This window comes from Stegostoma tigrinum, chromosome 12 (assembly GCF_030684315.1).
Source record: "Stegostoma tigrinum isolate sSteTig4 chromosome 12, sSteTig4.hap1, whole genome shotgun sequence".
In the NCBI taxonomy this organism is placed as follows: domain Eukaryota; kingdom Metazoa; phylum Chordata; class Chondrichthyes; order Orectolobiformes; family Stegostomatidae; genus Stegostoma; species Stegostoma tigrinum.
Genome location: NC_081365.1, coordinates 21,013,840 through 21,028,948, shown reverse-complemented (window position 1 = coordinate 21,028,948; position 15,109 = coordinate 21,013,840). Strand labels below are relative to the sequence as shown.

Genomic DNA, 15,109 nt, shown 5'->3' with positions numbered 1-15,109 from the left:
GCAACGCATTTCTCAAAAATAAAACTTCAACATAAATTTACTCCTGCTCAGGCTTTGTTCAAATCATCTTCATGCCATGTCATCCCTCAGTCCTCGTCAGTGCAGTGTTTCTGCATTAAATAAGATCAGCACTCACTACGTCCTTATCAGAAGGAGCAATGAACCACGCAATTGTGAATGATGATGAGTGGGTGCAAGACCAAAATAAGATCCAAAACAACTTTGCACACAAAATCAAATCTATTGGGCAAGTAATGGGAGTGACATGCCAATTTCGAATAAAATTCCACTAGGGCAGAGAAGAAGTGAATGTGGATTTTCTGGCACATAGATACATTACCACTTCATCATAGGACCCTACTTCCCACATTCTATGCAACTAGCTTATAGATATGGCTAATGACAATCAGAATTGAGCTGTATCCAAGTTGGCACATTATGCCAGCAAAAGCATACAGTTCTATTAAGATGTATATAGATCACTTGAACAAACAACTTTAAAATAAAAAGCAAAGTGGAGGAACTTAAAAAAGCATTTTGTTGCCTTGCCCTTAAAGTGAGGCTCCTTCTAACAAATGATCTCATTATTTGAGCTATATTACCTGGGCTTTTCAGGCACATTAAGCAATTCGTACAGTTTCAATGAAACAAACAAAATAAATCAGTATAAATGAAACTCAAGCTTAGGTGACAAACTCACGTGACATTTCCTATGTCAAATGATTGTGCCTTTTGCAGTTTTGTTCCATTTGCTTGAGTGACTGATGCAGAGCGACTGAATGAAGAACTCTTTGGCAATGTGGCTCCTAGGAGGTTCAAAACATGAAAACAAATTTCTAAGTTCTCAATCTTGTATCCCCATCCTTCAATGTTCCCTGCTGGCCAAACTTGGTTACCTTTTCCTGTCCTATTTCCTAACCTTATCACATTCTTACGTCATTGCTACTTTGTATGTCAATCCATCATTCCCTCCCTGCTGCAGTACATTAACATTAATCCATTGACATCGTAGCCTCAAGAATTAATTCCAAGTATCATGAAGCTTACTATCTCCTTGTCAGTTGTAACAAAACCAAGCTTTATTTTTAAAACTGCACTTTTGGTTCTCCGCCTTTGATCTCACCATTTCTCAGCTCAGCTTTCAGCATCCATTGCTGTATCCTCCTTAAATGAGAAGCGCTGGGATATTTTCTGATAAAACTAAAGCTTAATTCAAATAAAGCATGTCATATTAAACTTTATGTTAGAGTTGGGGAGAAGGTAAGTGACATGAAAGCTTTCCACGCAATTCCTCTTATCCAACAATCAACACTACCCACGTATCAAGTTCGTGTGTATGAGGCTGATTACAGGTATTATGCAAACTAAATTTCTTAATTGATTATGTCTGCACAACCAACCAATAAAATAAAACAAAGAACTGCTGATGCTGGAAGTCAAATTAAAATAGAAATACTCGGAGAACCTCAGCAAGTCTGACAGCCTCCGTACAGAGAAAAACCCGAGTCCAAGTTTTGAGTCAAGTGATTGTCAGAACTGAAAACAGTAAGGAAAGGGTGGTATTTATGCTGTTGATATGGGTGGATTCAGGGAAAGAGTGAATATGGAGGAGGGTAGGGAGAGGGAAGGTGGGGGGAAAAGGGGGAGAAAGAGGGGAAAAAATGGAGGGGGAACAAAAGGGGTTGCTGCTAAGCTAAAAAGGGAGTTAAATGCTGAGTAGTGTCAACCATTCTCACTTGTTAACAATGAGTTGGCAGCGCTGGGAGCATTCTGTACAAAACAATACCTAGAGTTTGCAGGGGTAGATCATCAACATGGGGCAAGATGAGTAAGCTTGGACAGCACCAAAATTAGCGGCAAAGTAGACACTGTAAAAAAGATTTTCTAACACTACGAAGAGATCTTCGTAATGGGTCAATGGGCTGAAAAATGGCAGGTGGAGTTCAATCTGGATTGGTGCAAGATATTGCATTTTGGTACAACAAACAAGGTTAGGGCTTATACAATTAATGGTAGGACCTTGGGTGGTATTGTAGAACAGAGGGACCTAGGGTTGCAGGTACATAATTGTTTTTCAAGTTTGTGTTGCATATAACCACAATGACAAAAATGGCATTTAGCACACCTGCCTTCATTGCTTAGTCTTTTGAGTACAGGAGTTGGAAAGTCATGTTGAGGTTGTACAGGACATTGGTGACGCCTCTTCTGGAATACTGTGCCCATTTTTGGTTGCCCACTTACACGCAGATTATTACTAAACTGGAGAGGGTTCAGAAGAGATATAGCAGGATGTTGCTGGGTATGGAAAGTTTGAGTTATAAAGAAAGGCTGAATAGGCTGGGACTTTTTCTCCTCCCACTGGAGTTTAGGAGATTGAGAGGCGACTTGAAAGAAATTTATAAAATAATGAGAGGTATAGATAGGAAAAGACAACTGCCATCAATCCTAAGGATGGGGAATTTCAGGTCTAGGGGTCACATTAAGGTGAGAGGAGAGAGATTCAAGAGAGACATGAGGGGCAAATTTTTTATGTGGAGGGTGGTTCGCGTGTGGAATGAACATGCAGAGGAAGGAGCAGACCTGGGTACAATTACAATGTTTAAAAGATATTTGGATAGATATATGAGTAGTAAAGGCTTGGAGGGATACGGACCAGGAGTAAACAGGTGTGACTAGTTCAGCTTGGGATTACGTTCAGCATGGACTGGTTGGAACGAAGAGTCTGTTTCCATGCTGAATGACTCTGACTGTTCATGCTCCGAGGCTGTTAAACTCAAATGTTGAGTCCTGAAAGCTCTCAAAGATACCTAGGTGGAAGATGGAGGTATTGTTTTTCCGGCTTGTGTTAAGCTTCGCTGGAGCACTGCAGAAGGCCTGAATCAGAAATGCTGACATGGGAACACAGTGGTGTGAAGCGGCAGGCAGCTGGAAGCTTAGGGTCATTGCTACAGACAGAGCGATGGTGTTCAGCAAATTGTTTAGCTTAGTAATAAAAAGCTTCTGCCTAGCGTTAATTTCTGTGTCTGCGTTGCATCTTGTCATTGTAGAGTGGACCACATAGTGAACAAATACAGCAGACTAGAGTGAATGAAGTGTAGGAAGGTGCATCTGAGGCTTCAGACTGTCAGGATTGAGAAGGTAAATGGGCAAGTGTTGGACCTTCTGTGATTGTACGGGAAGGTGCTACAGAGCTTTTGGTAGTGATGAGTGTGGGGGAGGAGTGGACCAGGATGTTCCAGGGAAAATACCCTCTGTGGATGCTGACTAGGGACTGGAGGGGATGATGTGCCTGGGATGGCATCCCACTGGAGGTGATGGAAATGGCAGCTCAAGATCCTTTGGATACAGAAGCTGGTCGGGTGAAAAGTGAGGACCAACGAGACACCATGGGAAGGAAGGGTGAGGCAGAAGCCTGAAAAATGGATTGGACATGGCCAAGGGTCTTGTCAACCACAGAAGCTGTAAACCCTAATTTGAAGTAGGTTGGACATTTGAGGCCAAAGGATCATAAGCTGTCACTTCTGCCACCTCCAGCACCAAGGTGAAGTACTCCAATATGTGAACACTGCTAAAGTTAGCAATTTATGCTCAAAATGTACAGCTTGTTAAGCAAGGGCAATCAGAATCATCTTTTGTTTTGTTCATTGAGACCGCAGGAGAACATTCAAGTTTGAGAAATGATTAACACGAAGGACATGAAAACGGATTCCCAAGAGGCACAGACATGTGTTTAAAAAAGAGGGGAGAAGTTGTCCATCCAGAAGTATACAGAAGAGCACTGATTATGTAAGAATTGGATCAGTAACAAAGATCAGACAAGTGACAACTCATTTGGCAAATGGCAAATCCACAATTTATGTCAAGAACTTGGTCATGAAACAGCTATCTACTTAATCCATTACTTTGTTCTTTCCCAAATCCTTGTAAATTTATTCCTAAATACATACCCAATTACCTTCCAAAAAGTATCAGAGATAATGGGAACTGCAGATGCTGGAGATTCCAAGATAATAAAATGTGAGGCTGGATGAACACAGCAGGCAAAGCAGCATCTCAGGAGCACAAAAGCTGACGTTTCGGGCCTAGACCCTTCATCAGAGAGGGGGATGGGGTGGGGGTTCTGGAATAAATAGGGAGAGAGGGGGAGGTGGACCGAAGATGGAGAGAAAAGAAGATAGGTGGAAGGAGAGTATAGGTGGGGAGGTAGGGAGGGGATACGTCAGTTCAGGGAAGACGGACAGGTCAAGGAGGTGCGATGAGGTTAGTAGGTAGCAGATGGAGGTGCGGCTTGGGGTGGGAGGAAGGGATGGGTGAGAGGAAGAACAGGTTAGGGAGGCAGAGACAGGTTGGACTGGTTTGGGGATGCAGTGGGTGGAGGGGAAGAGCTGGGCTGGTTTTGGGATGTAGTGGGGGAAGGGGAGATTTTGAAACTGGTGAAGTCCACATTGATACCATTGGGCTGCAGTGTTCCCAAGCGGGATATGAGTTGCTGTTCCTGCAACCTTCGGGTGGCATCATTGTGGCACTGCAGGAGGCCCATGATGGGCATGTCATCTAAAGAATGGGAGGGGGAGTGGAAATGGTTTGCGACTGGGAGGTGCAGCTGTTTATTGCGAGCCGAGCGGAGGTGTTCTGCAAAGCGGTCCCCAAGCATCCGCTTGGTTTCCCCAATGTAGAAGGAGCCACACCGGGTTCAGTGGATGCAGTAGACCACATTGGCAGATGTGCAGGTGAACCTCTGCTTAATGTGGAAAGTCATCTTGGGGCCTGGGATAGGGGTGAGGGGGCAAGTGTAGCATTTCCTGCGGTTGCAGGGCAAGGTGCCGGGTGTGGTGGGGATGGAGGGCAGTGTGGAGCGAACAAGGGAGTCACGGAGAGAGCGGTCTCTCCGGAAAGCAGACAGGGGTGGGGATGGAAAAATGTCTTGGGTGGTGGGGTGGGATTGTAGATAGCGGAAGTGTCGGAGGATGATGCGTTGTATCCGGAGGTTGGTGGGGTGGTGTGTGAGAACGAGGGGGATCCTCTTTGGGCGGTTGTGGCGGGGGCGGGGTGTGAGGGATGTGTTGCGGGAAATGCGGGAGACACGGTCAAGGGCGTTCTCGACCACTGGGGGGGAAGTTGTGGTCCTTGAAGAACTTGGACATGTGGGATGTGCGGGAGTGGAATGCCTCATCCTGGGAGCAGATGCGGCGGAGGCGGAGGAATTGGGAATAGGGGATGGAATTTTTGCAGGAGGTTGGGTGGGAAGAGGTGTATTCTAGGTAGCTGTGGAAGTCAGTGGGCTTGAAATGGACATCAGTTACAAGCTGGTTGCCTGAGATGGAGACTGAGAGGTCCAGGAAGGTGAGGGATGTGCTGGAGATGGCCCAGGTGAACTGAAGGTTGGGGTGGAAGGTGTTGGTGAAGTGGATGAACTGTTCGAGCTCCTCTGGGGAGCAAGAGGCGGCGCCAATACAGTCATCAATGTAACGGAGGAAGAGGTGGGGTTTGGGGCCTGTGTAGGTGCAGAAGAGGGACTGTTCCACGTAACCTACAAAGAGGCAGGCATAGCTGGGGCCCATGCGGGTGCCCATGGCCACCCCCTTAGTCTGTAGGAAGTGGGAGGAATCGAAAGAGAAGAAGTTGTTGAGGGTGAGGACGAGTTCGGCTAGGCGGATGAGGGTGTCGGTGGAGGGGGACTGGTCGGGCCTGCGGGACAGGAATAAGCAGAGGGCCTTGAGGCCATCTGCATGCGGAATGCAGGTGTATAGGGACTGGACGTCCATGGTGAAGATGAGGTGTTGGGGGCCAGGGAATTGGAAGTCCTGGAGGAGGTGGAGGGCGTGGGTCGTGTCACGGACGTAGGTAGGGAGTTCCTGGACCAAAGGGGAGGAAATGGAGTCCAGATAGGTGGAGATGAGTTCGGTGGGGCAGGAACAGGCTGAGACAATGGGTCGACCAGGGCAGGCAGGTTTGTGGATTTTGGGAAGGAGATAGAAACGGGCCGTGCGGGGTTGGGGAACAATGAAGTTGGAGGCTGTGGGTGGGAGGTCCCCTGAGGTGATGAGGTCATGAATGGTGTTGGAGATGAAGGTTTGGTGCGCGGAGGTGGGGTCATGATCAAGGGGGCAGTTGGCCTCGGCGATGTAGAGGTCAGTGCGCCATACTACCACTGCGCCACCCTTGTCTGCGGGTTTGATGGTGAGGTTGGGGTTGGAGCGGAGGGCTGCCCGTTCTGCAGGGGAGAGGTTGGAGTGGGTGAGAGGGGTGGAGAGGTTGAGGCGGTTAATGTCTCGACGGCAGTTAGAGATGAAGAGGTCGAGGGAGGGTAGGAGGCCTGGGGGTGGTGTCCAGGAGGAGGACTTGTGTTGGAAGCGGGTGAAGGGGTCAGTGGAGGGAGGGTTAGGTTCCTGGTTGAAGAAGTAGGCGTGGAAGCAAAGGCGGCGGAAAAACTGTTCTTCCCACCATTTATCCTGTTGAAACTCTGATATTGACATCTGTATTAACATTCTCCACTCCAAACCAAACAATCTGTGTTTATCTCGTCCTTCCTCACAACAGAGGTCACCCATCTTTGTACTATTCTGGCACATTCCCCCTGAACTCAGACTAATGGACAATATTCCGGCTGAGGAATAACCTTTGATTTATAAACATTAACCTCAACTTCCTCACTTCTGTGCTCTGAGCCTCAATTTTTAAAGCAAAAGATTTCTTCTTTAGAACAGACAGACTTAGTAGCTTGTCATGCTATTTCAGAGATCTGCATTTATAAACCCGTAGGTCTTGTACATCATGTGAAATTGCATCACTTACTTCAAGTTAGGTCATAATTTTCCAATTTCAAACATGAGAAAAATTTCTGAACCTATATCTTTTGACATTGAACCATTGCTCAAGAGGGTTCAAAGAGAGGCTACAAAATTAATACCAGTATTGAATAATTTGTGTGCTAAGTTTATCTTCTCTATTTGGGAATAATGAGACTGTGGGGTTACCTAATGGAATGTTTTCAAGGTCCTATTAAGATGCTATTATTAAGAAATTGTAAAGACAAACCAGACAGAACTTGTTCCTCTCCAAAGAGCAACAGAACATGCAAAGATTTAACAGGATGCCCAGTGAAGTGGACAGGTACATGGTATAATTTCTGGAGGGAAAAAAGATTGAGGGACAGACTGAGGTGTTATTTGGAGCTGATCCATGTAAGGTAATCAGCCTATTTGTCCCAATTAATTTATTTTCCCATTTTCAAAGTTGTTCTGGTTCAATGCACCAAGACAAAATAATAATCAGCTGCCTATAACAGTCTCTCACACAAGAACCATCTATACTTGGTTTACAAAATTGAACTCACCGGTATGAGCAAAGGCAGGTAGAGGCTGTACCATAGAAGGTGCCCCATTGGCAAGTGCAGAAACTCCTGCTGTTGGAACAGAAGACACCAATGGTGGTGACATACCCACCACTGGCATTGCTGCCATCGACAAAGGTGCTACTGCGCCCATTGAGGACATTGCTGAAACATTACCAATGCCTTAGTGGGGAGAATAAAAAGACATTTTAGTCAAGTAACTGTGTTCTCATGTTGCTATGGTGTAAAAAAATTGACCTTTCAAATATAAAGGCAGACATTGGCAGAAAGTTGATAGCTAACATCGAGTGATCAAAGTCAATGAAAACAAAAAAGTTATTTGTAAAACAAATGACACTAACCAAATCCTGCTGTTGAAATGGCTACTGGTATTTGTTTCATTATGGGAGGCAGTGTTGAGGGAAGTGGATGACCCTGCAGTTTCAGCTTAATCAGTTTCATGGCTATAGAAAACTCCAACTGATCCATCTTTCCATCATTATTCAAGTCAGCCAGGGCCCTGCAGAAAGGAATGAACAAAAAAAGTCAGTCAACGCCGGAAATTCGAATGTTGTGAATATTCAGAAGATCTCGTCAGTATTTGCAGAGAGATTAAAAAAGTTAACCATAGTTAACTGGTAGAGGAATAAATATTTCAGCTCTGCTGGACCTGGTGTGTATTCGCAGTGTTCTGCTTTCATTATCAAAATTCACAGTATTTTACTTTTGCACTGCTAACTTGCATAGTACTCAAGTATTTCTTATAGTTCTGTCACAATCAAAATTTCTATAGTCTTTCTGGGTACAACTGTGCAGGTTTGTTTTAAGCAAAAGCTGGAAAAGTGGGGACACAATACCCAAAATTACTCTTCAACTGAAGTAGGTGAAAGAACAGAATTACATGAAATACCCATGTACAGATATGTGCTGTTATCCATCAAGGGCACAAAAAGACGAGGAGATCACAACAAAAACAACACATCACCGTCAGGAATTAAAATAATTTTACACTGATGAACTGTAGGTGATATGGAAACACACTTTAAAAAAGAGCCATTGCTTTGGCTTCCCACTTTAGTCATTCCGCCTCCAATCACAAATACAGCTATGCGTCACATTCCAGAGGACTAACCCCAGTGCACTGCCTAACAAATAACTTAATTACGTGTATGTCGGTTATTTGGCCCATCGAGTGCACATGAAGCCTCCGAACAGCATCCCACCCAGACTCACTTCCTACCATATCACTAACCCTTTATTTCCCAAGGCTAGTCCAACTAGCCTGCACCTCGCTGAACACTGGATTATTTAGCATGGCCTATCCATCTAATCTGCACATCTTTGGACTGAGGGAGGAAAACAGCACACAGGGTGAATGTGCCAATTCCACAGACAGTGGCCTGAGGGCTGAGCTGAAACCCGGTCCCTGGAGCTGTGGGGGGCTGCTACCCACTCAGCCACCATGCTGCCGCCCCAGTGAACAGCACTTATTGCGACGATTCTCTCATGTCAGATTTTGAGAAACTCTAATCTGCCCACATTTCCAGCAACTGACTACATTCAGCAGCCAGGCCAACCGATCCAAGTTGTAAGTTACAAACTACTTGAGGCCAACAGATAAAATGGCACAATTAGATTGCTGAATTGTTTCCTTAATCACCCGGACGACAAGACGTTTTGAAGAAATTACTCAATACTGTAAATCATCTTGGAGATGCATGAGACTTACATGGTATTAATTTCTAAAGGAATGCATAAAAGGAATTCTTCTTACTAAATTCCAAATATAAAGTTGACAATATTTTCAAATATCACAGATTTATCAATATCATTGATTAAGTCCTTCACCACAAACAAACTGCAAAAGTACCATTCAAGAACAAAACTTATTTTATAAGTTTCTTGTGTAGATTGTTTAGCCATTAAAAATATACTTAAAGCACATACTTGCAACTTACCATATTTGTGCAAGTACAGGTGGAGGTAATCCAGACTGAAGGAAGAAGTTTCGGGCCTGATCACCTGAATTTAAAAGGCCAGTTAAAGACAGCCAATATACTTTTCACACAACGCAATTTAAAAATTAACAAACAAACTCAATGTAAGATACATTCTCTATAAGAGATTAGACTGTACGCATCAAGCATATTCTAAGACCTTAGTTGTGTACTACATGACATGTGAAGTAACCAATATTCTTACCACATGGCAGTGCCAACATAAATTAGTTACAGTGGGATGCATTAATCCTTTGAAAAGCACAAAGTAAAATCCACAAATTTAAATTGAGGTGAAAGTTTGGAGGGAACTCCCCAGTAGCATGAACAGCAGAGACCAACTTTGGTGCTGTAAAACACCATGCACTACAGACATCCAAAAGGAACATCTTTTAAAAAGCACGATTTCTAAAAGGTATTGAGCATTGACTTAAATAATGCTGCTATTTAAACAGAAGGATGAGTTGAACTACTTAACATTACCAAAGAAAGAATTAAAGTTTGTGTTTCTGCACGCACACAGTAAAGTTTTTCAGTTTTCCTCCATTTTATACTTGCTACTCCTATTGCTTCTCAAGGATATTCTCATGATACTCATTTTGCCGCTTATCATGTTCCCCTTCAATGCATGTCAATGCGACCTAATTCCCAGTCCCACCATGTGTGCGGCCCTCAAATCACTTGTCCAATTTCTTTTGGCATCTTCTCCCACTCTCTCGAGCTTCTTTTCGTTGGAGGCTCTGATAAGGCCATGTCAATGACAGGGATATTATCATCTTTGCTGGTCACACAGCTATTCATTGAGTCATTGGCAAAATGTTGACAAATTCCCTTTTAAATGATCTGATGACAATTTAGAGACATTGAGCAAATTACTGTTAACTTCTAACAGGAGATAATTTTTACTCCCACCCTATACAGCAATTCCCTGCCCAACTATACCTTTCTTTTAAAATGTTGCAAAACGAATGCCAAAGAAATCTGAAAGACAATGAATGCAACTTAATTCCAATCTGTTTTCGGGTTTCCTCGCCCCAATTACGCAAAGCAGAATCACAAGAAAATGCAGCTGGCTTCTCACGCACAGGTCAGAAAGGAAGTTAGGGTGTCGGTCATAGATGGAGGCTGGCAGGAGAACATGGCCCTATTACTGGTGAAGAACTATCAGGTCGAGAACTATTAGAACATGGAGCAGTTGGCACTGACAACTGATTTATAGAAATGGGGAGGCCCGGATGGTCAATAGAAAGATTCATTGCTGTACTTAGTTGTTCAAAAAACATTAATGGCCATGAGATTAAAGTAGGATGTTGGTAAAAGATTAGCTCAGATTTCCCTATCAATATTATAGTCAATTTAACGAAGCTCAGCATTATTAATGTATAAATTGTCCAGTAACTTATGGCAAGGAAAACATATTCAATGAATTCTAAGTTGCTGGTGGTTTGCATGGTTTCCATTATTCTTGTTTTAAAAAATGGCTACGTGCAATTATTTCAAGCATTTCACAACATTGCAGGCTTCTGCATTAATTATTGTGATGGGGTTATCATTCAAGTGTTTAAGCCAACTTTTTAAAGGCAAAGTTCAAGTTCTTGCCATCAATATCTCTGACCCAGAGAGGGCACAACCCTAATCTCTGGGGCCTTATTTTACCATTTCTACTGTTCCTAATCCAGATCTTGCTGTCCCTCTTTTTCTGTATCTGATGTGACTCTAATTGATCCTATTTCCAACTTGTGTCATTGGTGTCCGTTTCAAAGCCATTAAATCTTATTGATTAAGATAGCCACCAGTCCAGCCATTCTGCTGTTCTGTTACTCTTGTTGTGAAGTTATTAACTAATTTCCAGACATTTGTTGGGTAGCGAAGAAAAAAAACCAAGCTAAAGGGCAAAGTTGGGCAAGTTATAAAATGCCCTACTCGAGTAAGATCCAAACCATCCACAAAATAGGTTGGATGATGGGCAGTCTGAAGGCATAGCAAATTCCAACATTGTGTAATGCAGTACTTCAAAACACATGCTCAATTGTTGCTTTCAACAATGACAAGCTAATCCTGTGGGGGCAGAGGATCAAATTCCACTAAAGAAGTTGGTGAAATTTAAATTTATTAAATAAAATCTGGAAACTGAAAACCAGTCACAGTAATGGTGAACATGAAACTATCAATTATAAAAACCCAGCTGGTTCACAAATATCCTTTAGACAGGGAAAGATGCCTGTCCTAAGTGTGGCCTCAAACCCAGGGCAATACGATGATTTCTTAAACTACCCTCAAATAGCATTGCAAGCCTCTCAGATCAAGGTCAGTTATGACAACAAATACAAGCCTTATCAGTGATAGTAGGAACTGCAGATGCTGGAGAACCTGCGATAACAGGTTGTAGAGCTGAATGAACACAGCAGGCCAAGCAGGATCGGCGGAGCAGGAAGGCTGACGTTTCGGCCCGAAACATCAGCCTTCCTGCTTGGCCTGTTGTGTTCATCCAGCTCTACGGTGTGTTATCCAAGCCTTATCAGTGATGCCCACATCATGCGAAAGAACAGATAAAAAAAAGCCACAAGTCCATGAAAGGGAGGAGAGCCATAAGTACATTCAGCCCGTTAACCTTGCTCCTCTATTCAATACAACCCTACTTTCCTATCTGCTCTCTTCCAGCTCTCACCCCATAATCCAGGATTCCTTTGTCAATTGAAAAAAATCTCACTCAGCCTTAAATAAATTCAATGACCCAACCTACTCTATGCAACAGATTTCCACAGAATAAGCCTGAAGAAGAAAATCTCAAGTCAATCAAAAAAGCTCTTAAGTTGTCATCTCATAAAAGGATATCTACACATTAAATGTCCTCAGGATGATGCACGTTTCAATAAGACCCCTTCATTCTTTAAATTCCTACAAGTATTGACCTGATTTGTTCAACCTTTCTTCGAAAGACAAGCCCCCTTCCTCAGGGATCAGTAAAGAAAATTTTCCCAGATGTTTCTTGCAATTATATTTTGTCTCTTCAAGTATTGGCTCACAAAGAGTTTGCAGGGAAAAGAAACTTCCTTGTGTCAACCCAAGCAGGAAACCCCCAAACAGGGGAGAAAATAACACAGCGAGACTTCAAAGTAATTAAAAAGGAACAAAAATAAATTTTAAATTGTGAAGAGTTGTTTGAAACAGAAATCAGCATTAAAGGTTGAACAGCATGCTTTTTTAAATTAAAAAAGAAACAAACGGGGGTAACGCTAGGAACTGCAGTGATGTAATGATTTGATTTAACAGTAGAGAGCAAAGTCTAACACACAAGTCCTATTTATTAAATAAATAGGAGAAGGTTAATGGAGGAGTAGGGATACAATTTTGTTTCAAATATTTGGGAAGATCATCACAAAATCTTGGAAAGATCCTTAGTGTGGTACTTCTGAAAAGAAGCAATAAACAAAGCTGAAGTTTTCAAGCAGAGAACAGGATTTCAGGAAAACCACAACACGAGATGGAAGTGAGCAATCCACAGCAGAGGTAGTTTAAAAAAATTACAGGGCACTAATAATAAAAGAAATCTCATTTCCAAGTGTGTATACAGCATATTTCCTTGTGAACACTGAGAAAGTATTACTTAAGATTACAGAAACAAATTTTTGAACAGGAAAACAAAAACGTGGACCATTCAAGAAACCATAACATGATAATGTACTGGATAAAAATGTGGTCTGACTGCTAATACGTTGAAAACCTCCACCACTAGATGTACTACCATAACAAGAATGGAAAGTTAAGCACAAAAATTAAACTAGGTATGGTACTACTTATAAATGAAATCTGCAACAAAAAAGTTACCCTGTAATAGCGTGAGAAATGTGGTTTTTTCTATTTGATCTAGGTATCAAGAGAAAGCTCAAAAACTCAAAAGCACGTGGCACTTAAGCATTAAAAAAAACTAATCCTCAGTTGTTCAGCAACCTTGCAACACTTCAGCTTAAAGTGCAGTGCTTATGACCTTGAGAGCTTGCTTTGATTTATCAAGTCTGCATCAACTCTCACGTGACGTTTTCGTGGTCACCAGCGCAGGCAGAGTTTCAAACAAGCCGGAAAGTAAGCCAGAGATTGATGAAAGGAAGCCATTGAGAAACTTATGCAAAATTACAATGGCTGTTAGTTAAGTGCAAAGTCAGCCTTTGAGTTTGCTTTGCCAATTTTGAAAAGGAGCCAAAACCTGGTATAGGGAGGTAATTAAATCAAAATAACGTAGGTTGGGAAACCCTTAGTATTAATTCCGTTTGGTATTACAAAATTAAAAACTTTGTGCATTACTGAAAGCTTTGAACGATGGCACACTTGAATGATTTTCCAACCAACCCAAAAACTGTTTCTTTAAGAAACTTAGACAAATCCATTGTTTGTTCAAGTGGATAAACAAAGATATGGTCAATGCTTTGGGCAATTTCTGCTCAATAAATGGAAATATTCTTGCGATAAAATGAGCAAAGGATATAATGGGAGCAATCAATTAAATCAATCAACTGACCGTTTCAAGAACAATCGCCAAAATCTTTAAAAAGGATATTAATGTTGTAACAGAAACTACATGAGGAAGTTGAGACTACCTCCTCAAGTGCCTATTCCTACTCTATCACTCCTATTGCCTCACCCAAGATCAGCACTCTGTGGATCCTCTGGATTTCTTATTCTGTTCATGTATTCACAGCCCCATTCAACTCTGGGCCTCATTGGTCACCTTAAATCATTGCCAACATCCACACACTTTTCTGTTGCCTTTTGTTAGAATTCCTTCAAGCTGATTTCTGACACTCTCAGAGACTCAACCTTGGTCAATGTCACCTTCTTACTTATGCTTATCCTTGGTGATACACCTGTACAGCTCTTCCCCATCATTCACCATTTTGGATTTTCAGCCCACCCTCAGGGAAATTTCAGGATGCAACTGGATTCCAACCTTAGCAGCTTTTTATTATTCATGTTTTCTCAACACGTGTAAGCATTGTGGTCCAGTTATGATGACATAACACAATTTTACTATTACTCTCTGGCAGGAATTGAGAGATCCCAGAGTTAGTGAGCTTGAAGGGGGCAAAGGCACTGAATTGGGCATGGTGTTGACATCCTCACTCACCTTCCTGGATCAACCAGAATTTGTTTAGGAAATTCAACGATCAAATGCCCCCCACCACCCTACAAACTAAGGCCCTTAAGTAGCCAATGAAGACTACTCAAGGACTCCTGCTTACCACTTGATTCATCAGATTATTATTTTTGTTTAATATTACACCACGTCCAACAAGCTCCTCAAAGCTCAAGCCATCAAGTATGTACTTTCCCTAAACTCCTACCTTCTCATTCACAACAGGACATTTCCCAACATTAAAGGAAGAGGTTCAAATAAAAGTAGTGGTAGTACAGGCTGCTTTTGAGTACAAAATGATCAAAAGGAATAACATTTTCTTTAAAATTTAACAGACAACACGAGAGCTGAACAGAGTTGTTTTGTTCTCACCAGTAATCAGTCCACCAACTGGTTTGATAGTATGGAACTGCTGGTCATGCTTGGCTCTTTCTTCCACAGTAATGGCACAGATCTCCAGGCTCCCTGTTTCAAAAATGAAACAAACTGTCAGTTCATCAACCAATGACTTTCCCCCTCTAGGTTCTACTAAAACAGAACTAAAACTCAGAGTAGGAATCTGGTGGGAAAAACAAACTGATCACAAACTTTAGCAAAGCACAACCAGATGGATGAAATCTAACAATACATTCTTCCAACCAGCAGCAT

At 42.4% G+C, this 15,109-nt stretch overlaps 1 protein-coding gene across 5 annotated transcripts in view; it reads right to left on the bottom strand.

Annotated features, from left to right (window-relative positions):
• itsn1 (intersectin 1 (SH3 domain protein)) overlaps positions 1–15,109 on the bottom strand; it is a 217,143-nt gene that overhangs the window by 138,323 nt on the left and 63,711 nt on the right. For all 5 annotated transcript variants that reach the window (XM_059650194.1, XM_059650193.1, XM_059650197.1 and 2 more), the window contains 5 exons: positions 14,834–14,926; positions 9,292–9,355; positions 7,696–7,853; positions 7,337–7,516; positions 701–806 (listed from right to left, as the gene is read on the bottom strand). In XM_059650194.1, coding sequence (XP_059506177.1) covers positions 701–806; positions 7,337–7,516; positions 7,696–7,853; positions 9,292–9,355; positions 14,834–14,926 — 601 coding nt within the window. The remainder of the gene's footprint in view (positions 1–700; positions 807–7,336; positions 7,517–7,695; positions 7,854–9,291; positions 9,356–14,833; positions 14,927–15,109) is intronic.